Raw genomic sequence first — 23,153 nt, 5'->3', positions numbered from 1 at the left:
CCTGTTCTGCTCCCCACTCTGTCTCCAGTGAACCCTCTCACCACCCCTGAGCCTCTGGCCTATACCCCAGTTCTGTATGCATCAATAAATAAAACTTTAAAAAAATGTTGCTCCACAGTAATAATTAGGGAAATGCAGGCTGTCACTCTGCCTCAGATAGCTTTATGCAGCCCCAGCATCACAATCAGCTGGTTCTTTTTCAGAACTGCTCTCCTGGACCTTTTGCTCAAGTTCAGGTGCTCATCTAAGACATTCCTGAGGAACAGAGCATGCAAGTCTCCAGAGAGCCACGAAGCCACCCTGCCATAAGCTCTCTCAGAGCCCAGGATGGCGGGACAACAGGCTCCGTGAAAAGCTGCTTCCAGGCACAGCCACTTACTTGCAGTTTTTACACTTGAGGCCAAACAGCATCCCTTTGCCGCAGACCGTGCATGTCTGAGACATCCAGTACTTGGTGGAAAACCTGAGGGAGAGATAGAGATGGTCAGGGCAAGGTGATGGCAACTGCCCTCCCCATGGGGGCCCTCAAGGGCTGTTAACACATGGGCACAGAGTCCAGTCCCACCACGACCGAGGTTTGGGACTTCACTGAGCCTCAGCGAGCACCTCAGACTCCTCTTCTGCGAAGTGGGGATAATAATGGAGTCCACCCCAGAGGCTGCTGGGAAGATGAAATGAAGTTAAGAACACCAAGGGTTCCACACAGCGCCTGGCACGGAGGACAGAGTCGCTGAACGGTGAGGCCTGGACAGTCCCGGGAGCCATCATGCCTCAGCACGCAACGCGGCCTGGGGGCTGGGCCTGCTCTCGGAGGCCACTGAACAGGCGCTGTCCCCTTGCAGTCCAGCTGAGCTATCCCCATCACCGGGGAAGCTCAAGAGCACCCTCTCCACCCCCAAACAGCTGAGCTCCACGCTTCCGTATCCGAGAAGAGCTCCCTAAAGCTTTTCCAGGCCATCAGCTCACCTCCTGCCCCGTCCACCGCCACTTGCTACTAACAGAGGCAGTCTGGAGGCCTCTGGTCTGTCACCAGGAACACAGGTCCATTCGATTAACCTCCAACACCCCCACCCGGCACTGCCTTCCCTAAGAGCGCCGGCAGCAGCAGGGCTGGCCCGAGGGAAGTAGTGAAGGTTGCCGGGTCAGAGTTAATTTTCATTTTCAATTTCTGGTACCTTCAGCAGGACTTGTATCTAATCTCCACTGCCTCAGTGTCAAAATGAAAATCAGAAGTGATTATGTAACTTGGTGCCTGAGAATCCGCGCGAAGGGTGCCTGCGTGCTGCGCCGCCTTGTCTGATCTGGGTCAGACACTCGAGATGGAGAGAGCTGCAGCCCGGAGCCCCCCAAGGCAACAGCCATACTCTGAACAGACTCAGAAGCCTCGAAAACCCCTCCGGTCTGGGGCTAGGGCTGGCTAAGCCCCCTCTGCCCCGTCAGCAGAGGCCACGCTACAGGCTTTGGGTCTTCTGGGGTGGCAAACAGGCTTCGGTCTCCCACACCGTCCACAGCCGAGGACAGGCGGGCAGTGTGAGCGGCAGGCGGGAGCCCTCTCCTGTCCGGCCCTCTCCTGCCCCAGGATCAGCTGCCCCTCTCCCCCAGGGGACGCTGAGAGGGTGGGGACAGCCGCCCAGGTCTCTCCCCCTTACACAGAGCCCAGGGCCAGCCCGAAGGGCCACCGCCCTCCAGTGCCAGCTCTCTAGGGTGGCTGAGGGCACAGGATCACCGGCTCCTTACCTCCTGTGGCCATCACCACTGGAGTGTGAAATTCCACCAGGTCCAACACCAGAGTGACAGGAAAGCTGGGGGCAGTGCTGAGCCAAAGGCTGAGCCAGAAGAGGGACCGTGTGAACCCGGGGAGGGGCTGAGCCAGAAGCGGGGCCAACCCAAGGGGCCCTAGGCGGTGGTGGGGTGCCACTGAGCCGGGGTGGCCAATCCGGGGGTGCGCATCAGGACAAGCCCAATGCAGTGGGGGAGCTGGCCCAAGGGGCCCTGGGGGGGGGCAGCCCACAGAGGCCCTTCTTTTTGGCGCCTTTCTCTGCATCTCACCGCCTGGCCACTGACTTGTCTGCTGCTGGTGCTCACTCCTTCCTCAGACATTTTCTCATTTGAGTCTGAACTGCTTTGTCAGCTTACTTCTTCCACAGCAGCTGAGGAGTGCCCACCCACCTGGCCGCAGCTACGCCAGGCCACCCCCCCCCGGCCCCTCCCCCTGCCGGGGCTGCCAACTCAACCTGCCTGGAGGAGAAGGGCCTTGGGTCTTGCCCTGCGCTGCAACTGTGGCACAGGCAGTCTCCACAGCGAGGAGCAGAAAGGACGCGTGTGTGAGTGACCATGCCCTCAGCACGTCCAAGGCCTCCGTGGGAAGGAGACGGCGTGGCCGTGTCGAAGACCCAGGGACCCAGGGCCTCCGCTCCCTTCCCGCCCCAGGCGACGGCCACGTGCGCTCCACTTGCCTCCCGAGGAGCTGAGAGGTCGTGAGAGGAAATGGGTGTGACTGGTGCACCCCACGTCCCTCTTGCACAGGGCGGCTGTACCCCTGGAAAGGGGTGTCCCGGGGCCTGACAGACCCACCCTCAGCAGAGTGAGCATCTTGGAGCTCGGCCTGCAGTTCCAAATTAGGACCTTCAGTGTCTGTCCTCGTAACGCTGAATGGTTACGACGTGCCTGGAAGTTGACACACAAGACCTCACTGAATCTTCACGCCTCCCTGAGGGCAGGCACAGTCACCTGACGAGAAAGCGGAGCCTCGTTCAGGTTTCCTCGAGGCCGCAGAGCTCTCACAGCCGGGACTGCAACGAGGCCGGCCGCACTAAGACCCGGCTCTTCCCCGGCGTGCTGGTTCTGAGGACCAGCGAGTGTGAGGCAGGCATCACCGCCGCCTGGGCCGCGCCAGGCTCTGCGGCAGAAGAGGCGGTGACCCGGGGTCAGGTGAAACGGGGCCCAGCCCGTCCCCACCCCAGAGGACGCCGCCCTGGCCTGCGCAGCATCCACCCTACCTGTGCTTGATGGAGTTGCCGAGGTCTCTGCGCGGGATCTGCGGGGACCATCGCGGCACTGACAGCGTGTCTGCGGGGAGAGAAGAGGGAGCGCCTGTTACCGAGGGCCGGGGGCCGAGTCCCCTCCAGAGAGGCTCCCAGGGAGGCCGCTGACTGCCAGCAGTGCCACGCCAAGCCGAGCAGACCGCTGCTCTGGGATGTGCTATCTAACCAGGTCCCCTGGGCGGGGCATCCAGAGCGGCCTGGAGAAGCCAGCTGTGGAAGGACACACGGAGGTCACTTCCGACACAGGGCACTCGGTGTCTGCCAGGCACCGGCAAAGGGACTCACACACCTTGGCTCGTACAGCTCCAAGGAAGGGGTGGTGGGCACCCCGCCTTCAGGCCGGCGGGGAAGGCAGGCTGTGCTGCCAGCAGCTGAGCGCAGCGCGAGGGCCTCGCGGGCCTGAGTCTGCCTGCTGCCCACGTGCCAGCTGGCCATGCAAGCAGCTCTGGGCTCGTTCTGTTACACCCCTGTACGGCACGGGGTGACTGACTTACTACTTTACGTTGATTTTCTTTAAATACATTAATTTTAAAAGCAAGTTCTAACATCACTTTCCAGAAATTTAGCTGACTGTGGCATGTGCCATCCAAACTCAGTCGGTGGGGAGGTGCGTGGATGAATCAGCCTTTGGGTGGGATGGACAGGTGGACGGACACACGAGTCGGCAGAGGACAGACAGGTAAGCGGAGTAAGGAGCGGCGGGTGGATTAAGGAGAATGAGGAAGAGACCACACGTCACACCAATTCAGATGGGGTGCACACCTGGCCTTTCCCCCTGACATTAAATTCCTGCACCCACACTATCCACGCCCCCGCCCACAACTGAGTCCCAGGGCTCCAGCCCTCACCTTCCCGCCTACGTCACCCTCCTCGCAGACCTCACGGCCGAGAGGCGTGAAAGAGCAGCAGGAGTGACTAGCGCAGCCCGTGACTTCTCCGCCAGTGAGGGAGGAAAGAGGCGGCTGATCCCCACCGGCTCTCATTTCTCAGGCCAGATGGATGGAGCAACTCCCATTTCCAGCGTTGCAAATACACGGCTGGCTTATCACAGCAACTGTTTGGGAGTGGGGCTCACTGGGGCGGGGGGGCAGGCAGGCTGAACTACTCAGGGAACGTTGAACCTCAACCCACTGACGCCCCTCTTCTGGCTAACGGCTGTCTGCAGGCACCTGAAAGCTGCTCCAGAGTCCCCAGTACTGCACTCATGAAATAGGGGCCCTTCTGGGAAGCTGATGTCCCCAAGGGCAGCGAAAACCAACAAGGAGACAGAATGATAGGTCAGTCTGAAACACAGACAGTAGAATTTCTTTTAGTTTAACTAAAAACTAGATGTCATAAGTGCAAGCTATTTTACAACTCATCTCAGCTCAATTTCTGAGGAAACCAAAAAAAAAAAAAAAAACCAAAGCCAAGAAAGAAACAAATTTTAGAGAGAGAGAGAGAGAGAAAGCTCTTTGCTTCCCCTCCTATCTTCTTCGAGGACTGAAGCTAGATTTGGGGACGCTACTGCCAGCTGCTTGGAGGGCTCTCTCCACTGCAGGGGTGGGGGGTGGGGCGTAGTGCGGAGAGGAAGGGGTGCTGGGCACAGAACCCCCTGTGGGAAATCCACCACGCTCCGAGCGGCCGGGGGCGCTCACCCCGGGTCACCAGAAAGGGCCCTCGGCCGGCCAGCGGCCGGGGCCGGTGAGCAGTGTCCGGACAGGCTAGCGAAGCAGTGCCAGCAAGTGTGCAAGCGTGTGTCTCCTTTGGGGCCAGCTGCATCGCGGCACTGTGCTTGGGGGAACAAGGACTTCGAGGTGCTTGCCAGAGCCGAGGGGCTTATCAGCCATTCGACGCGTGTTAGCCCAGACTGCAGTTCCCAGAGACGAGGCCTCTGCGCCGTTCTCCCCACGGTACACAGGGAGACAGAAGCTCAGAGAGGTGTGGGGCCTCGCTCAGGGTCACACAGCCACCTACCAGCAGACCCTCTAGCAACTGCAACCCTTCACAAGTCTTCCCAAAGCCCCCGCACAGGCTCTCAACCGGGGAACTTTTGTCCCCCAGGGAACACTGGCAATGTATGGAGGTATTGTTTGGATGTCATGCTGGGGCCGGGGGGAAGGGTACTCCTGGCACCTAATGCCAGAGACAGGGCCTGCCCAGCACAGGACACGCTGCATCTTAGGATCGCAGCCCACGCCACCAACAGCGCCACGGCCAGAAGCCCCGATGCAGGTGGCTTTCAATTCTGCAGCCACCTCCTCCTGCCCCCAGCACCCCCCGGCCCCGAAATATGGGCCTTCGGAAGCTCAAGTCAGCAGAGAGCAAATCCTCTTTTATTATAAGCACATCTCTGTTAGATTCATCTGCTCATTATTCTGTTATTCTCAATTACAGCCCCTTTCAAAAAAAGCCGATGTAATTAAGTTTCGTAGTTTGGCTTCATTTCCCCGTATCTGGCTGCAGAGGTGAGTTCTGTCAATCACACTTAGCGCCTGCAACATCATTAGGCCTCAGCAATAATAACTCCACACAGCTTGAAACGTGGGCGTGAAGGTTTGAACTCTGAGATCCTCTTTTTAATGTCTTCGCTTGGATTTCATTAAATTTGCCAATGGGAGACGTAAAGCAAAGGCAAACTGTTGAAAGAGAAGGGGGGAACCTATGAAAACCCAGGCCTTATCATAACAGAGGCGGCAAACAACATTTACTGCAATTAAACTGATACAGAAACTTCTGTTTAACAATCAAAGTGCCTATTAAGATGTCTCCACAGCAGAACAAAAGCTCCTATTCTACCCTAATTTTCTGATAACGAGTCGTGCAGACACGGAGGCACAAGCTGGTGCATCCCTGGTGCCCTCAGTCTTGGGCAGAACGGCAGACGCTGCTTAGAGGCCTCCGACCGCAGAGCGCGGGAAGGGCGAGAGAGCCGCGGACAGAGGCTGCTTCCTTCCTCCGAGAGCCTCGCTGTCCAGAGGCTCCTGCCCGCTAGCGGTGGCCTGTCTGTAAGAGGGGACAGGTCTCGCGCCCTGACTTGGAAACCACCTCGACAGCCAGGGAGACAAACCTGGGCAGAAGAAATGACATCAGTAAAGCAACCTTGCTACCAGGGTTTAATGTGGAAAACGCAGGCTCTGACCTGCTGACTAACCTCAGGCCGACAGGGAAGCCAGGCGCGGGGCAAGCATACCGTGACACCGGTGACAGTGATGACTAAACAGGAAGGGGAGGAAATAAACGAGAAGGAAAAACCCTTCTTCCTGTCGGGAGTTATGGCCAAGCGGCCTCAGAGTAAGCGCGCCGGCAGCTCTCGGCGGGTCGCGCCGGCACCCGCCACACAGGGCCCTCTGCACAGAGCATGCCGCGCTCGGGCTGCACCGCCCGCACCTCCCCAGCGAGGAGATCAAGAGGCTCCACCTCTGCCTCAGGTCACACAGCAGGTACAAACCAGGGCTGGATTTTTAATCCAGGTCACACAGCGGTGTGTCAATCAACGAGAGCCAGTTTCGTCACCATCCGAGGGGGACACCAAGCAGCAGTAAGAGTGGACAGCTAGTGAGTGAGTGAGTTGGAAGTCGAACCCCAGGTGGGGATGAGCTGGATGCTCCCAGTCCAGACCGCCCTATCCTGTCAGCGCCTCCTCCCTCTGTCTGGGAAAAAGCAAAGGAGAAGTTCCTGAGGCCTGGGAGATATGACAGTGTGTCTGTCACTCCTGCAGTTATTCAGTAAAAATAATGCTCCCTGCCCCCCCCATCTCCAAAGATGTCCACATCCTAAACCCTGGAATCTGCAAGTGTGTCACCTAACAGGTGAAGAAAGATTCTGCAGGTGAGACCGTTAAGGAGCTTGAGGTGGGAGATGTCATCCTAGAGTCCTAATAAGTGATGAGGGAGGCAGGGGTCCCTACGGAGAGGAGATTTGCTGACTTTAATAATGGAACAGCTGACAGCCAAGGAGGCCCCCACAAGCTGGGGATGGCAGGAGAATGGGCTCCCCCCTCCCCCCCGGGGAGCTGCTGGAAGGACCAGATACAGGATACAAAGTAATAAATCTGGCATGGTTTTAAACCACCGAATTTTGGGCATTTTCAACAGTAGCCAAAGGAAACTGATAGAGCACCTGTTTGTGCCAGGTTCAGTTTTAGGAGCTGGCAATTGGATGAACAGTATAATCAAGTTTTCTGAGCTCAGTCTAGAAGAGGAGTAAAAATCCAAGATAATTTCCTACAGTGATACAATCACAAGGAAACTGAAGCAGCACAGACTTTGGGGTTTGCTTTAGGGCAACCCAGACCTCAGCACCTCGGCTGGAGGCAGGATACTGTGCGGGGACCTTACACATTTAAGCGCTCCCTCTGGCGGCCGAGGGGAGAACAGCGCCTTAGGCTGTGACAGAAACAGGAGGGTCCCATTCCCCACCCTCCTGTCAACCTTATCTGCCATCTCCCCACCCCGACAGACAGGGTGCGAAGCATCAGCCCTGACCCAAACAAGGCCATTCATTTCCCATCCCAGATGACTCCCACATGACCGATCAGGTCCCACCTGCAGCCCTCAACTAAACCCACACACACCTCACTCCCCAACGTCCCTGTGAAAGTGCACGGGGCTGCGGGTTGGCTCACAGCCCGCGTTATTTTCAAGACCCCTAGCAGGAAGATTTACCTCCCAACTGTAAGGAGGGCGTGTTGGCCGCTGTGTTTCTTCTCAGAATCACCAGCTTGTTGCACTGGGAATTCCGCTAGGAAGGAGGCAAAGTATTTAAAAGGTCATTCTTTGCAGCTGTCTACTATGGGGAAAAACAAGCTGAGAGCCTGCAGGGGTGATCCTGGATCTCCAGGGTCACTGCATCCCGTGTCTACCTCAGGATCTGCACAAACAACAAATATGTGTCGTGTGGGTAGACAGGTCAGTGCATTGTGGGTGGGTGGATGGATGATGGATGGACCCAGAATTTAGTCCTGCTGCTTCACCACTAGAAACGTCCATGGCCAGGGGACCTCACAGACACTTTTCAAAACATCTGAAACAAACAAACCGATTTCCCCCAACTACTGCTGTCTGGTAGAGGAGGTCAGTGTCATCTCCGTGTGGAGATGGCCACTGCAGCAGAGCTGGCGTACGACCTGCGTTGTGACCTAGGACAAGCGACGCCCCCTCTTTCGGACAAGTGGGGTGCGGGCAGGTGCTCAGCCACCCCTGGCGCCACGCATTCCCCGTCTGTCGTCATGCTGCTCCCGAGTGGGGTGCCCCACTTGGAGTCTGCGCCCGGCTGGCCCAGCCAATCCCACGAGCTCACAGAGCAGCCGGCGGGCTTCATTCAGAGCTCACAGCTTGCCCTCGCTACACTGAGCTTTTGCTATCTGCCCACATGACACTGCTTTCCAGTGCTGTCTCTTCTGAGACAAGTGACCAAGTGCTGTTTAAATCGAGTATTCCCGGAGCCCTACAGGACCACAGAGAAGTGTCCTCTGCAGCCTGGGAATCTCCAGACTGTTTTGCACAGAAGAGGAGCTGCCCTCTCTGTACATGTTTCCACGGAGATGAAGACCTCTGGGTGCATCACCCAGCTGAGCAGCCAGCACCCACTGGGCACCTACCGCACAGCGGGAGCAGACTGAGCGCCCCACGCATTACTGCATTTATCTGCCTAAGTCCCTCTTAGGTGGGCGAACCGGGTTTGAGCTAACAGAGCCAACCCCCCACACCCATCCCCAGCTCATCCTCAGAAATACCACGGATGAAATGAAGCTCCAAGCTGCCCTTAAGCTTCCAGCTCAGAGACATGGTAGACTAAATGCGAACTTAACAGTGTGCTGCATTCAAATCAACTGGCAAATTCTTTGGGCCTAAAGATACCTGAAACTAATAAAACTTAGACTGTTAAGCCTTTCTTTTGGAGCCATGGGTCAGTCACCAGCTAAAATCCAACCAATTTATCCCTGGTGCAATCCTTGACTAAAGCTGCTCATGAATTTATTCACATAGCAGGACTCTTTCTATTTGCTTTAATATCCAGTTCAAATATATCAGATCTGAAAGTATTTTAATTATGTGCTGTCTCTAAAGGTTATACAGTTTCATGAAGCTTCAAGGCCAAATTGAGTTTCTTTGTATATGTGGACCTGACACTGTCTCCTGAGACACTGAACACCCGCTTCCCAAGATCCGAAGGTCCTAATCTGGGGGTTGTGACAGCTACGGAGGCATCCACCCCCAACAGGGGTACCCCTGCATTAGGGAGTGTGTAAGTGAGGGTGGGGGAAGGAACAGGCAACGGGGATGGCCGGAGGTGGAAGATGCCGGGGTGAGCAGGCGTGTGCTCACGCTCTTGACGCACAAGATGAGAGAAAAGTGCTCAGAGCTGCCCGCGACAGCACTAAGTCAAGGCTGAGGGCAATGTCCAGGAGCGGGAACTCTGCAGGGATGAAGGCGCCATCAGTGTATCAAAGTGGAGCAGAGACCTTGATGGGCAAGTTACAACTGGAGGGAGGGCAGCGGCTGTGGCCGTGGAGGATGGAGAAAGTGCCTGTCCGGGAGCAGCCTGCTCGGCAAGATAGGGGACAGGGCGGACGCTGGCCGTGGCCGCTCAGCAGAGGCGGCAGACGGCGGGGGCACAGTCCCGTCAGGGTGCTCCTCCCTGGTGCCGTCCTCGCCTGCTGAAGACGCTTTCTAGACGGTGAAGCAAAAGGGAGCACCTTGGGGGGGGGGTGCGCCCCCTCCCAAACTGTGCTTGCCTTTACAGAGGACCGTCACCACTCACATGTGAGTCCTGGCAGGCAAGCTCTGAGCTGGGAACCCTGAAGCTCCCAGACATCAAACGTGCGGTCGGGAGCCCCATCGCACCCACCCCCCGTGGGAACGGAGCCCTGGAATCCCACCTGCGATTCCTTTCAGCCCCTCAGATGGCCTGGATTAAATTTCACTGCCAGTAAAAAAAGAGGAGCTGGCTGAGGCATTTAATTACATTTTATAATATGCTCACTGCTGAATTTATTAAAGTGTATCAGGAATTTTTAACCTTGTAACCAAACAATGGGAGACCCGGGACCAAGGGAGTAGTTATCCTCCTTGTGGGGATGACAGACAGGAAACCAAGGCGTTGACAGCAGGCCCTGAGGTGTGCAGGGGGCGGGGCTGGGGGGTGACAAGGTGTGGTGATGAGTCTCCAGTTCCATGAGAGACCACAGACCAGAGGGGAGAGTCACTCATTACCAAACCTGAGCATTTCCTGCCTACCTGCCCCCAGCCTCCTGAATATTCCCTTGATAAAATTTTACTGCTCTGGTCTGCAAAGAGGAGGGGGATCATCTTGCAATGTCAAAACCAATTTATGTAATAAGATAATAATATTAAAATACAAAAAAGAAAGGAAATAAAATCTTAACATCTAGAAATCCAGAAGGATCTCATTAGGCTTGTTGGCAGAGCGCCTGGGAAGTGAATCTCAACCCGGAAATAGGTACTTCTGGGATCGGGGCGTGAGGCGGAGCCCTTAAATATGTTCTCAGAGGTCAGGCGTTTGCCCACTCACTGCCTCAGGGCACAGCTACACACAGAAGGGAACGAGATCGGCTGGCGAGGACAAGCGCTGGTCCAGGCGAAGTGGCTGAAACACTCCACGCCTCTGAGAAGCAGCAGGACACAGGGCCAGCCGGAGGGCGAAGAGCCAGCCGTGAGCCGTGAGCCCGGCGTGCTGGCCGCCCGCCCTCCCAAGTCAGCCACACCACTGTTGGGCACTTCCCGCCTTCAGAGATGCTGCTCTCTGCTCCGGGGATGCTCGTCAGCACCCTCCTGCTGTTTCTGGGCTGACGCACTCAGGTTTCCAGGACCCAGTGCAGACACGGCCCGCCCAGGAAGCCGTCCCTGAACACGCAGGCGCGAGGCCCTGCCCAGCCTCCTCCGGTGCAGCGCCAGCGGCCGGCTGGCGGCATCATGCCGTGCACCCCATGACTATGAGCCCCGACAGGAGGGGCTTCTCCGGTGCCTCCTGCGCTTTGGCTTAGAGCTCGGATGGAAGAGGGGCTTTCTCGCTAACTCCTGTGAAGACGAGCTGGCGGCCCAACTCCCTGCTGCCCCTTACCGCCAAGGCCCGGGTCAGTGAGGGAGGGGGGTGGCAGAGCCCCAGTTCTGCCCTGGTGCCCCCACCACGCCTCCTGCCCCCAGCCCAGACCTCAGCTGGAGCACATGCCCGAGCAAATTCGGTCTAGGCCCCAGGGTTTCCCCAACCACAGGGGGGACCCCTGCAGCGTCTCAGTTCCTCAGCTTCTTGGCCCATGGTGAGGCCACTGCACAACCCCTCGGGCGGGCAGGGCTGCAGTGTGTGCGCATCCGCATCAGTCCTCTCAGCCGCCCAGTCAGGCGGTCTAGTGTCAACCCCACTTTACAGATAAAGAAAACTGAGACAATGAGCATTTAAAACAGAGGACTTGCAGTTAGGAAGACCAGTTCTCCCCTAACTGGGCACATGATTTATCTTCTCCAAGCTGCAGCATCGTAACTATGGTAACCATCAGGCTGGACACAGTGGTTTTCCAGGACTGTCAGCACGCTGGGATCATCTGAGGCCTGTGTCCTTCCCCTGCACTGTCATCTAATTCGCGGGGTCAGCAAACCATGGCTCCCTGAACCCTATCTGGCGTGCAGCCTGGCTTTGTAAATAAAGTTTTATTGGCAGACAGCATGCCCGCTGGCCGCTGCAAGCAGGGCAGATCCGAGTTGCTGTGCCAGACACCGTGCGCCCCGTGCAGCCTAAAATATTTGCTATCTGGCTCTTTAATAGAAAGTCTGCTGGCCACTGACTTAATTGTACTGGGGTATGGACTAGCTTTGAAAATGTCACGGGGTCTCCAGGACCTTGTGCAGACAAGTCTGGAACCACTGGCCAAGTGCTTCACCAGAATCAGCCCGCGGTCACACCAGCCATGTGTTTCACACCTGCCAGCGTCCTCAGCGGCTAACACAGTGACAGACACTTACTTGGTGGCAGCACCATGGATACTGAATGGATGGGCAATCCACCTGGTGAGGCAGGTACTAATCACCCCTTTTGCAAACAGAGAAACCGAGGCTCAAAGTTCTCTAAAGGAAACAAGTGCTTTTGGGATTTGAACCTGACTGCGAAGTCCCACTTGTGAGCACCAGTCTCCCCGGATATTCAGAATGGAGGAAAGCTGGAAGGAGGGAGGGTTGGGGGAGGGTCTTGTGCACCTGTCCTGGGGAGAAGCCTGAGAACAGGAGAGGCAGCTGGGAGATGAGGAGAGGCGAGAGGGCCCTGGCGTGTAGACCCGTCTCAGACCACAGGGATGCAGAACCTGTCTCCTTGACTCGAAGGAGAATGCTAATTGAAGAGACTGGTTTTACTGTGCTGGCTCAGGCCTAAATGAGGACAAAACGAGAGTTGACAGACAGAGGTCCCACGCTGCCATCGCCACCAATGTCCCCGTGCAGGGAGAAAAGCAGCCAGCCCCGCGCTCCATCAATTTCGATTGTAAATGGTCTCGCGCTGAAACAAGCCAACAGCAGCAGCAGCATCTCTGACAGGCTGGGGCCAGGCAAGGCGAGGTGGGGGCTGGCGCACCTCAGATTGGGACCCGCCAGTGGGGCTGGACATCTGGGCCCACAAGAGGGCGGAAGGGTGAGACTGTGACTGCAGGTGCTGCCATCCAGGAGGCCCACGACCAAGCCCTCTGTGCTAAAAGCAGCAGGGTCCAAGGGGCAACCCTGATTCTGGCCTCTGGGACCTTCCCACCAAACCAGAGCGACAGCCCACCTCCCCACACGCCCTCGAGAGCGGGCGCAGGCGGTGGGAGCAGCCCTGGCGCCGGAGGCGTGCCCCTGGAGGAGGGCCCCCTCAGCAGTCGGGCTGGCTGTGCTTTCTCGGGGCCCTTCTCCCTGACCTGAGAAAACACACCAGCGGGAGGCTCTGGGGGCAGAGGCCACGCCCCCTGGAGAAGCAGCGCTGAGTTATGGGGCAGGAGACTGTCTAGGGCCCTCTGGCCATTTATTCCCCTCCGATCACCCTGTTCTCAGAGCGCATCCGCAGACCTTGCTTGCCCGTGTGATGGATGAGTCTTGAGTTCCTTGCACACCACATCATCAATTACTTACATATTTATTGCCTTGAACTGAGTCTATGGATCTTAAATCAGGACCAGAGTTGCTCGAGCTAACCCCGCCCCCCCCCCCGCCCCCCCCGAACGGAAATGTGTGTTTTTTAATTATACAGCCACCCTGTAGTTAATGTTCAGTGGAAGTTAACTGTCCGTGGAACAAAGGGCTGCTGAGAAGTTCCCCTCACAGTCAGTCCATGGAATTTACTGCCTGAGCGAGCGCAGCAGGGACAGACAGGCAAACTGCCTCCAGGGCCCAGGGCCCGACTTGAAGAAGCTCCAGACACCAGGCATCTTCGGGTCTGAGCTTAGGCAATAGATTTTCTCCCTCTTTCCTTCCCCGATGCTCAAGTGTTGTTGTCCAGAGAGGTGTCACGCTGTCCTTGGGGTGCGGACACGGAGGAGGCGTCTGTGATGGATCACAGCTGAGGTCAGACCGTCCCCTGGGGGGCCAGCTGCTAAGATGCGACAGGTGCTGGTGCAGACATGGCGGCTCCGTAGGGCGCACACCAAGCCGGGGAACCTGCTGCGCCCGAGGAACTGCGTAGCAGAAGGAAGTACTGAAGGCACAGAGAAACCCCAGCCCCGAGGCGGGAAGGAGGCTGACCCTCCAAGAGCGAAACCAGCCCAACCCTCATGGAGCAGGGCAGAGAAACTAGCCGGGAGCAACAGTGACGGTGCCCCGGGCACACCTGGTGGGGTCTGGAGAAGTTGAGGGTTTCCTGAGTGGGCGGTGGTGGGCGCCCCTGGTGCTTCTGACGGGGAGACCAGGGATGCTGTTGAAGACCCTAATGCATAGGACAGGCCCCAGCACAAAGGTCAGTCCAGCTCCACGTGGCAATGGTTTCCTAACTGAGAATCGCTGTCCAAGGAGGCGGGGAGGAAGGGACTGAGCCAGCTGACGGCACGGACTGAACACTGGACAGAGGGAAAGAAGGGCTCAGTAACCAAGAAGAGAGATGAAGAGTGTCACAGGGGCAGGTGTGGGCTTGACCTTACCAGCCCTTCCAGGGGACGTGGTCTTGGCACTGGATCCCCCCCCCCATAAGCTGAGGACCCACCCCTCCTCTTCAGCAAAGCAGCCTGGGTTCCCTCTGAGAACTAACTACCCTTTCCGTGTCTCTGCTCCAGAGGTCAGGGTAGGCTGAACCCCGCTCGAGTCCCGGCACAGGACATCCACCAGGCACAGGAAGCCCAAGCTCCTAATCCTCCACCACCAGGACTGGTCAGGGCCAGGCACATGGCCCACGGCGGGCCAATCGGCGTCCACAGTGTGCTGGCTGGCTGGGACTTGAAAATCAGAAGCTGTCCGCTCTCCCACAGAGCTGAGCTTCTGTCAGCACACCTGGGCACCCAGGGGCCACCTGAGGGAAGCACCTGCCTGAGAAGGAAGTCAACAGAAAGGCAGGAAGTCAACGAGAACAGCAGAGCAGAGAGACACAACAAGGCTGATTGGTCATTCCTGCCCCTGGAGCTTCTCCAATTACTGTTAAATCCTCGTTTTTAAACATTTAAAGCAGTCTTCTTGGTTTCGCTTATAAAAAGGATGCTGACTTGTCCCAGAGCCAGCACATCTCTGCTACCTCAGGGCATGAAGCACCCCATCTAGCTATGAGGCGGCTTATCATGGTGAAGGTGGTGTACCCCATCTTCTACGTTCTATGTCCAAGGCACTAGTACTAAATACTTTAGAGGTGTTCTCTCTCTATTTCATCTGCCCAATCTGGAGACATCTTCATTATTATTATATTACCTCAACATCATGGAGGGGAAAATAGTTCAGAGAGGTTGCAGGTCACACAGTTTGCATGGGGTGGAGCCAGGACCCCAGGTCACCCCGCAAACATCCCAGGCAACAAGCTCCCCACTCTGTCATAATGACCAGAAACCCCCCAAGAAAATCTGACTTTTGCAAGGGGCAATCCACAGAAGAAAGGGTCAGCCAGTTGGCCCCGAGAACTAGTCTGTGACAAATTCTCAACCGACAGACATTCTGCTTTCACACATCAGTCTCAGGTCCGGTTCAAGGTGAATCTGACTCTTAGAGGTTCTGGACTGAACTGGCAAGGCAGACCCAGCTTCCCGGGTGCTCATGAACCCTCCACAGCAGTGGTATCCAGCCCCCGGGTGCACCACAACATTTGCTGCCAGCCAAGCAAAGACAGCCCGAGGATGGCGGAGGGCAGAGGGCGGTCTGTCCAAACGGCGCAGCACGCCCAGCCGTGAAGAGGAATGAAGCGTGGGTGCAGACAGCAGCTCGGAGGAGCCTTGAAAATGAGGCGCTGAGTGAAGGAGCCAACATAGGATTCTGTTTCCCCGAAATGTCCAGAACGGACAAATCCATAGAGACAGAAAGTCAATTCACGATTGCCACGGAGCACGGAGGGGAAACAGGCATTGACAGCTCGTGGGGGGTGGGGGGGAGGTTTCTTTGGGGGCAATAGAAAGGTTACAGAATTCAAACAATGGTGTTGTCTGCACAACTTCATGACTATACTAAAAACCATGGAATTATTTTAAAAGGGTGAACTTTCTAGCATGTGAAGTATGATCCCTATAAAACTGTCATTGCAAAATAGTTGAGCCTGCTTCTGAATCACCTGGAGCCTGAAACCCAACTGCTGGGCCTGCGGCCAGAGCCTCAGACTCCCTGAAGTCAGAAGCAGGGCCAGAGGGTCTGCACGTTTAACAAGCTCCCCTGGGGTGCGGATGCTGCTGGCTGGCACACCTCATTCTGAGGACCCCTGGGTGGTGTATGGCCCTCCCGCCTCTGCCCCATAATCTTAGGCACTGCACTGAGGAGCAAACCGTAGCTGCAAGTCACGCTGCTCACACTATCACTAACCTAGAGAGGGCTTTTTACTGTCGGGTCCCCTCAGAGGACGCTGTTTGTGGAGTAGCCAGTGACACGAGCCACTGTGTGTCATGGAAAGAATATCTGGGTCTCCCCCAGATTCACATGTTGAAATGTAATACCTAATGTGATGGCTTCAGGAGGTGGGGGCCCTGGGGAGGGGGGTCGTGAGGGTGGCGCCCTCGTGAGATTAGTGCCCAATAAAGGAGACCCAGAGCAGTCCCCAGGGCCCCACATGTGAGCCCGCTGTCTGGGAACCAAGAAGGGAACTCTCTCACCACACACCACATCTGCTTGGTCTCAAATTTCCCAATGTCCAGAACTAGAAGAAACCAACGTTTGTGCTTGAAGCCCCCGGTCTGTAGTCTTCTGTTATAACAGCACAATAAGCAGCAGAAGACGCTGGATCAGGCTGAGGCAAGGCCCCGTCCCCAAGCACCCGAACTAAGGCCTATGGCCAAGTGCCGTTAGGTGGCCATGGGACTGTGGTGATGGGATTGTTGAGATGGAAAATTATGCTGGATTATCGGGGCCACGTCATCGCAGGAGCCTTTATAAAAAGGGAGGCAGAAAGCCGCAGGAGAGAAGGTCAGCTCAGCAGAACTTGTCGGGAGGAAGGCAGTTGGAGAGAAGGCAGCAACGCAGAGTGCGACCCTGGACGGTCAGAGGGCGAGGAGGCCATCTCGCCTGGGACCTCTGGAAGGAAGTGCCAACTGGCAACGTGGATTTTAGCCCCAGGACTCACCCCACTGCTGAGATACACCGGCGCAGTGGCCGCTGTCTTCTCAGCCTCCCCCAGTTCCGTGAGCTGCCACTGACAGGCGGCCGAGCGCAGACCCATGAGAACAGGCCAGGCCAGCAGAGGCACGGGGCAGTGCTCTAAGTTAGGGTGATGGCAGATTTCAAGGAGGAACGCAAATTCCCAGAGGGCCCCAGGCTCCCATTCTCGAGGTGCGTTCTCTCCTCAGGTTTCTCAAAAGCCTGACAGCCGGAGGGGAACGGTGTGGATGCAATCAGATGTGTTTTCAGGGTCGCTTTCTCCGACACCTGCCCCCTTTCTCCATGGAGCCGTCTCTGAATGCACCCCTGGACCACACCCTCCATCTCTAGGCCTGGCGCTCCTATTCTTGTAGAAGGGAACACAGCCTAATGATGGGTTTGTTCAGTGTGATCATTCTCACTTATGTACAAAACAAAGGCAGGGCTGATGAGCACCCAGGCTGCACATTCACAGCCTGATCTCTGCCTTTCACCTTGGAGCAAGTCGCACAGCCCCAGGCACCTGTCAACATCTTTGCATTTGTCAATAGGACCTTGATTCTCTAAAGGCTGAAAGGGGTTTTCACGGGTGAATGCTCAGAACCAGCTCAGGGTTTTCCAAGCCCAGTTCAAAGCCTCCAGGTGACCCTCTGCATCTGCGAGCTGGTGGCTTTCATCCCAGATATCGCCCTGGGCGAAGGCAGGCAAGACACTCACGCTGCTTTTAAGGAAGAGACTGAGGTGCAGACATGGGTGGGTGCTCCTGGGTTCCAGAAAGAGCACGGTCCTGCCGTCTGTGTTCCCATCTCAGCTCTGCCCTCTGATTGTTTACTCACTTACCTGCAATATGGAGATTTAAGCAGAGCCACGAGATGCTCTCAGGAAGGCTGGGAGCCTGGCTGATGCCTGGGTTGGAATCCCATGTCAGCTGTAAAACTTTGGCCAAAGTTCTCACTTAATCTTGCTGTGCCTCACTGGCTCCTCAGAGGAATAACCAGGCACTCAGAACGGTGCCCAGCACTTACTAAATTAAGTGTTAATTTAGTACTTAATTTATTGTTGAATTTGATTAACATCCCCCTCTGCTTACTCCCACTCAGCTCCAGAGTGCATCAGATAAGGCAGGAATAGTCTGTGCTCGCTCAGAATCAAACACTTTGGGGGTGCCACGGATGGAGTTGTTAGTGTTCCTCCCGCCCCCAAACCCATGTCTACTCAGAAGCTCAGAATGGAAACAGGGGCTTTGCAGATATAAATCAAATTATCATGAGGTCATATGGGTCAGATCTTAATCTGATGACTTAAAAGAAGGTGAGGAAAGGACACAGAGACACAAACAGGACAAGGAAGGTCACAGAGGATGGAGTGAAGATGGCACCTGGCAAGCCCAGAAAGCCAGGGTTACTGTCCCTTTAAGACACGTTCCTGAGTGATGAAAAACAAGGATGAAACTAATGAAAGCTGCAGAGAGGTTTATGGGAAGAAACCTAGGAGCAGAGATGGGGAAGACGGGCGGGAGAGGGCCCTGAAAGCTCCCTTCTGCCCACCGGAGACCCAGACTTCCGGCCAGCCCAGAATCCATGGGCGTATCAGGAGCAGAGAGACTGCGCAGGGGCCCCCGGGCCAGAGCCTGTGGAGTCACTTGTGCAGGTCCAGGGCTCAAAGGCAAAGTACCTGCTCAAGAACAAAGGATCACAGCTGTCTCCCCTCCACCACGCAGGACCGAGGGGCTCAGTGACTGCCACGGGAGATCTGGCTGCACTGCAGTAAGGTGGCCTGGGGCACCCTGCACACAGAGGACGTCCCGCTCCCATTAGCCACGATAACAAGTGAGATGCACTCCCAGTACTGACAGCTGGTGCTCTGACCTCAGCCGGTCTGGTCCATGCCTGGGAAGGGCGCACGCACATCCTCCTCCTGGGACACAGACCCTGGGCCCACAGAGCCCGCCCGCCGCTGTGGGCTGCTCCGCGGGTGGCCTGAGATGGGCAGGTCTGCCCCCTGGAGGGGATCCTGTCCCCTCCTGGGACATAGGAGGTGGGAACCCTGGGCTGGGCTTCCCTTCCTGAGCCATATTCTCTCCTCTAGGAGGGCTGAGGGGTGGTTTCCACAAGGGAATTGAACAAAGGGAAGAGCCCCCCACACCCACTCCCACCCTTTCAACTGACTTCCGTGGAGAGGAACAGCAGCTGGCTTGACGGCAGGGTGATGGGGCCAGGTGTCCAGCTGGCAGAAGACTAGCCAGGAGGTGCCGTGGCTGTGAAGTCGACAGACAGACATGACCGGAGGGCACGGGGTTTCTGCACCACTGATGCCTTCTGGAGAAAAGGGGGCAGGGTCTGGGCATAGTCACCACTGCTGGGGAGGCAGGGTGCCCCCATTCCTCCACTGAAGGCGAGAGATGGCCCCTCTGCACCCACAGATGTCACAGGACATCTGCACCCACAGGAGTCCAACATCTGCCAACGTTTTAGTTGAAGCTCCTGGCCCCAGGCTCCTGAGGACACGGCGGCGCCTTCTGCAGAGAAGCGTGGGCAGAGAGCAGATGCTCAGTTCAGGCGGGGACAGTCTGCCAGGTGAAGAAATGGGCACACAGATGAATGAAGCTTGGTCCTGCTATCACTGGTTCCTAATGTCATTAGACGTACCGATGTCGCTTTAAAGCAAGAAATCTCAGCTCAGAATGCAAAGAAACTTTCTCCAGAACACAGAGCCTTGCCTTCAGCACTCGATCCCAGAGCTCCCAGAAAGGAGCGTCACAGAAGCTGCCCCATCCAGCACAGGCAGGACAGTGCTGGGTCCCCCAGAAACGCTTTCAATTTCACTTGTTTCTAAACAAGAAGCACAAAATGAATATACCAAGGATGAGTATATAGCTATGAATCCAGCAAGAATTATAGTTGTCCTGATGGCAGTGTAGTTGCAAAATAGATTTTTTTTGTTGTTGTTAAGTGTTTTGTTTTAAAGATGTGTTTATTTGTGAGTACAGAACTGGGGTACAGGCCAAAGGTGCAGGGGTAGTGACAGGATTCACCAGAGACAGAGCCGGGAGCAGAATCGACAAATCAACGAAGTACACTGCTGAGGGGAGCAGCGGGCAGGTCAGGAGAGGTCTGCCGCGCCATGTGGTCACCTCCGGGGCTGGGGGTCAAACTCGCACTGAAGCGGCTGCAGCTAGTCTACAGTGCTGCATCCTAACCCGCTGTGCCACCAGGGAGGGCCCTAAAGAGAATTTTTAATAGAAGGGGCCGTGCAGACAGAAGAGCCTGGAACCAACCCGGTCAGCAGGGACCTGAGTGGACACCGCTGGGAAACAGCGTGAGAGCCAAGCTGTGGCTCACTGGGGTGCCCAGCTCTTCGAGGCCTGAGACGCACACACTGGGGAGTAACGGCTAAAACTGGGGGTTCCCAGGGAGCTCTAGGAAGTCACCCAAGCCCGGGAGCCTCCTCCCCACCTTCTGTGCCCAGGAAGCAGTGCTTCCTCCCAGCCGGCTGCCGGCTGCCCCTGCACCCTCCCTCCTCGCCGCTTCTCCCCTTGGTCCCACCACAGGCTGATGCCTCTGGGGGGAGGGGTGCGGGGGAGACATACAATATTCTGGGGGTGGGACCTGACCTCCCTATGCGGCTTGTTTGTTCACGGATATTCTGGGGGTGGGACCTGACCTCCCTATGCGGCTTGTTTGTTCACAGTTAAAACTTGTTGCAATAAACATGCAAGATACTTTTTAGAACAAAGTTATAAAAATCAGAGAAAACTGGTTCTGACGATACCGGGTGACTGAGAAATGGCTCGTTTGGGTTCGCTAGGAAACGCTCAGGCTCTCCGGAACACGTCTCTCTGGGTGGGCTGCTCAGAATTCTGGCTCGTTCTCTGATAAAATGTGAATTTAATACCACTATTAGGAGTAAATGGTTGATCCTGCTGAAAAAGGAACCAAACAGAAGATGAAAGGGAAGGCTGCTGACCTCTCCATGTGGAGAAAGGTCTCTCAATATTTCGTCGTCATACTTTTGGGCATTCAACTGTGGACACTTGGGGAGAGGAAAATGAATCAACATTACAGAGCTGACTTTTAATTTACACCCGTGAAATAATTCTGACGGTCGTTCATAAGTGTTTAACTAATGTTTATTCTGAAAATGTCACCACTGCCTCTGAAATTTACTCTGATATTCTCTGAATGTTATCTCTCTATTAATATGTGAATGCAGAAGCAGTTGCTCGCTCTCTGTTTTATGTTCTGCTGTCTTTTCTGATGTGCTGAGACTTCGCTTGGATTTGATGATAGTGGTTGCAGTTAAGATAAAATTATCTTAAAAGACTATTTAGCTCTCTTTCCCTCCTACTCCAGCATACACACTGGGTACGCCCAGGGTGCCCCTGTAACCAGGGTGCTCCCCACTCCAGGCTATCTACAGTGGGAGAAAGAATCTTTGGGTAACAGCAGGAGATCACCCACTCTCTCCTCACCTGGGAAGACACCGCCAGGGTGCTGAAACACACGCGACCCGCTCTCCAAGTGGCACTCGCAGGTGTCCTAGAACAACTCATGAAGCTTAGACACACTGGAGCCACTGGGGCGCAGGGGTGAGATCTTGCCCAACAACTCGGGGATCCGCTCACCACTGTTAAATGCTGTGCAGTTTTGCTAGCCCCTCCACTCCCCTATTACCTGGCCATCCCCAAGCCTTCGGCCTTCAGTCAAACATCAACTTCTGACTCTATCACCTTGAAGCAAAGCACTCTAGATGTCAAGAGGTGGCAACCAGCTTCTGTGAAACTAGGGTTGCCATATCATGAGGACACTCAAGCGACTCTATGGAGATTCCCTAGGGAGAAACTGAGGCCCTCTGCCAAGCCAGCCCCCTCTCAGCAGGCGTGAGTACCTCATCTTGTAGCAGATCCTTTAGCCTCTGCTGTGATGTGAGAATGTGCCCCCACATGCACATTGAAATTCCTACCTCCCAAAGGTGGGGGGCTTTGGGAGATGTCTCAAGATAAAGGTGGAATCCTCAAGAGTGGAATTAGTGCCTGATAAAAAAGGGCTCCAGATTGTTCCCTAGCCTCCACCACAGACAAAAAAAGGCACCAGCTATACACCGAAAGGCAGGTCCTCACCTCATCATGCTGGTACCGTGATCTTGGACTTCCAGCTTGCGAGGAGCCAATGTCTGCTGTTCATAACTACCCAGTCTATGGTGTTCAGCAGACTGAATGGGCGACACTGCCTAGCCAAGCCTTCACATGAGACTGCAGCCCCAGCAGCTTCATCATGACCCTTATCCAAAAATGTCCAGCTAAGCTCTAAGCTGTTCTACTACTCCCTACCTGATTGTTATATACTAAATGTATTTTGCTTTAAGTCACTATGTTTTGAAATAATTTGTGGAACAGTAACAGTTAAAACAATTTTTAAGAAGAAAAGACATCAGTGACTAGTATAGTGGTGCAGAAATAGTGCAATAAATATTGTTAAGAATGGTAAGTCACTGAGAATGAATGCTCAAAAAAGAGAGGTGTCAGGAAAATCAGGACAGGTCAACAGCCTTCAGTATCCATGGCCCATAAGGGAAATACATTATTTTCATTTTTTTATTTTATATAAAATTGTATGAGCATTGACAAATTGGTCAATTCCAGAATGCTATAGAATTTGAGGTGCTGGTCCCCATATTGGCGCTTTCCTGTGGGGAAAAGGAATGGAAGGAAGTATCAGGAACTCAGGGACAAGGGCCCCACCGCCCAGGTACTCCCTTCCAGCAACCACCCTCGGTTAAAGAAAGAAGCCTTGACAAAAGCCATGTCCCCTTCCAGAAGACAGTCTTTTTCTTTCCTTTTTTTTTTTTAAAGAGATGTATTTATTTATGCACACAAGAACTGGGTACAGGCCAGAGGTGTGGGAGGTGAGAGGATTCACCAGGGCTGTACAGAGTGGGGAGAAGAACAGGCAGATCGACTGAAATGCACTGCTGAGGGCAGCAGCGGGTGAGACAGGAGAGGTCTGCTGCGCCGTGTGGGGCACTCCCTGGCCGGGGGGATCAAACCCAAGCCAATGATACTCTGCTCTGTTATTCTACCCCGTGAGTTTATGCAACTTTTGGCAAGGCTGTTCTTCAGCGAGACTTAGTTTGCTATCATACAGAATTGGGCTGCGGGCAGAGAAAAATTCTGCAGGTCTCAGTGACCACTGATAGAGCCTCTGTCCTTTCCAGGTAGGGGTGCGCACTGAGTGGCATCATCTTGAGGGGCAACGGTATCCCTATTCCATGTAGGGCTGTGATCTGTTGTACCCTTTACTGCTGCCACACCGTCACAGGGGCTGTCACACTGTGCTCACAACAGTGGCACTGGCAAGTGCAGGCCTTCCCGAGTGAAGCCCTTACGGGGCAGCGGCCAGGAGAT

The 23,153-nt window shown here is 55.4% G+C and overlaps 1 protein-coding gene across 1 annotated transcript in view; it reads right to left on the bottom strand.

Moving 5' to 3' along the window:
* KSR2 (kinase suppressor of ras 2) overlaps positions 1–23,153 on the bottom strand; it is a 339,253-nt gene that overhangs the window by 91,931 nt on the left and 224,169 nt on the right. Inside the window, exons 6-7 of the mRNA XM_012730806.1 lie at positions 3,000–3,069; positions 380–463 (exon numbers count right to left, since the gene is read on the bottom strand). Coding sequence (XP_012586260.1) covers positions 380–463; positions 3,000–3,069 — 154 coding nt within the window. The remainder of the gene's footprint in view (positions 1–379; positions 464–2,999; positions 3,070–23,153) is intronic.

This window comes from Condylura cristata, unplaced genomic scaffold, assembly GCF_000260355.1.
Source record: "Condylura cristata isolate star-nosed mole 26May11 unplaced genomic scaffold, ConCri1.0 scaffold00029, whole genome shotgun sequence".
Lineage (NCBI taxonomy): Eukaryota > Metazoa > Chordata > Mammalia > Eulipotyphla > Talpidae > Condylura > Condylura cristata.
Note: the sequence above shows the minus strand (reverse complement) of the source record. Positions and strands in the feature narration are given on the sequence as shown.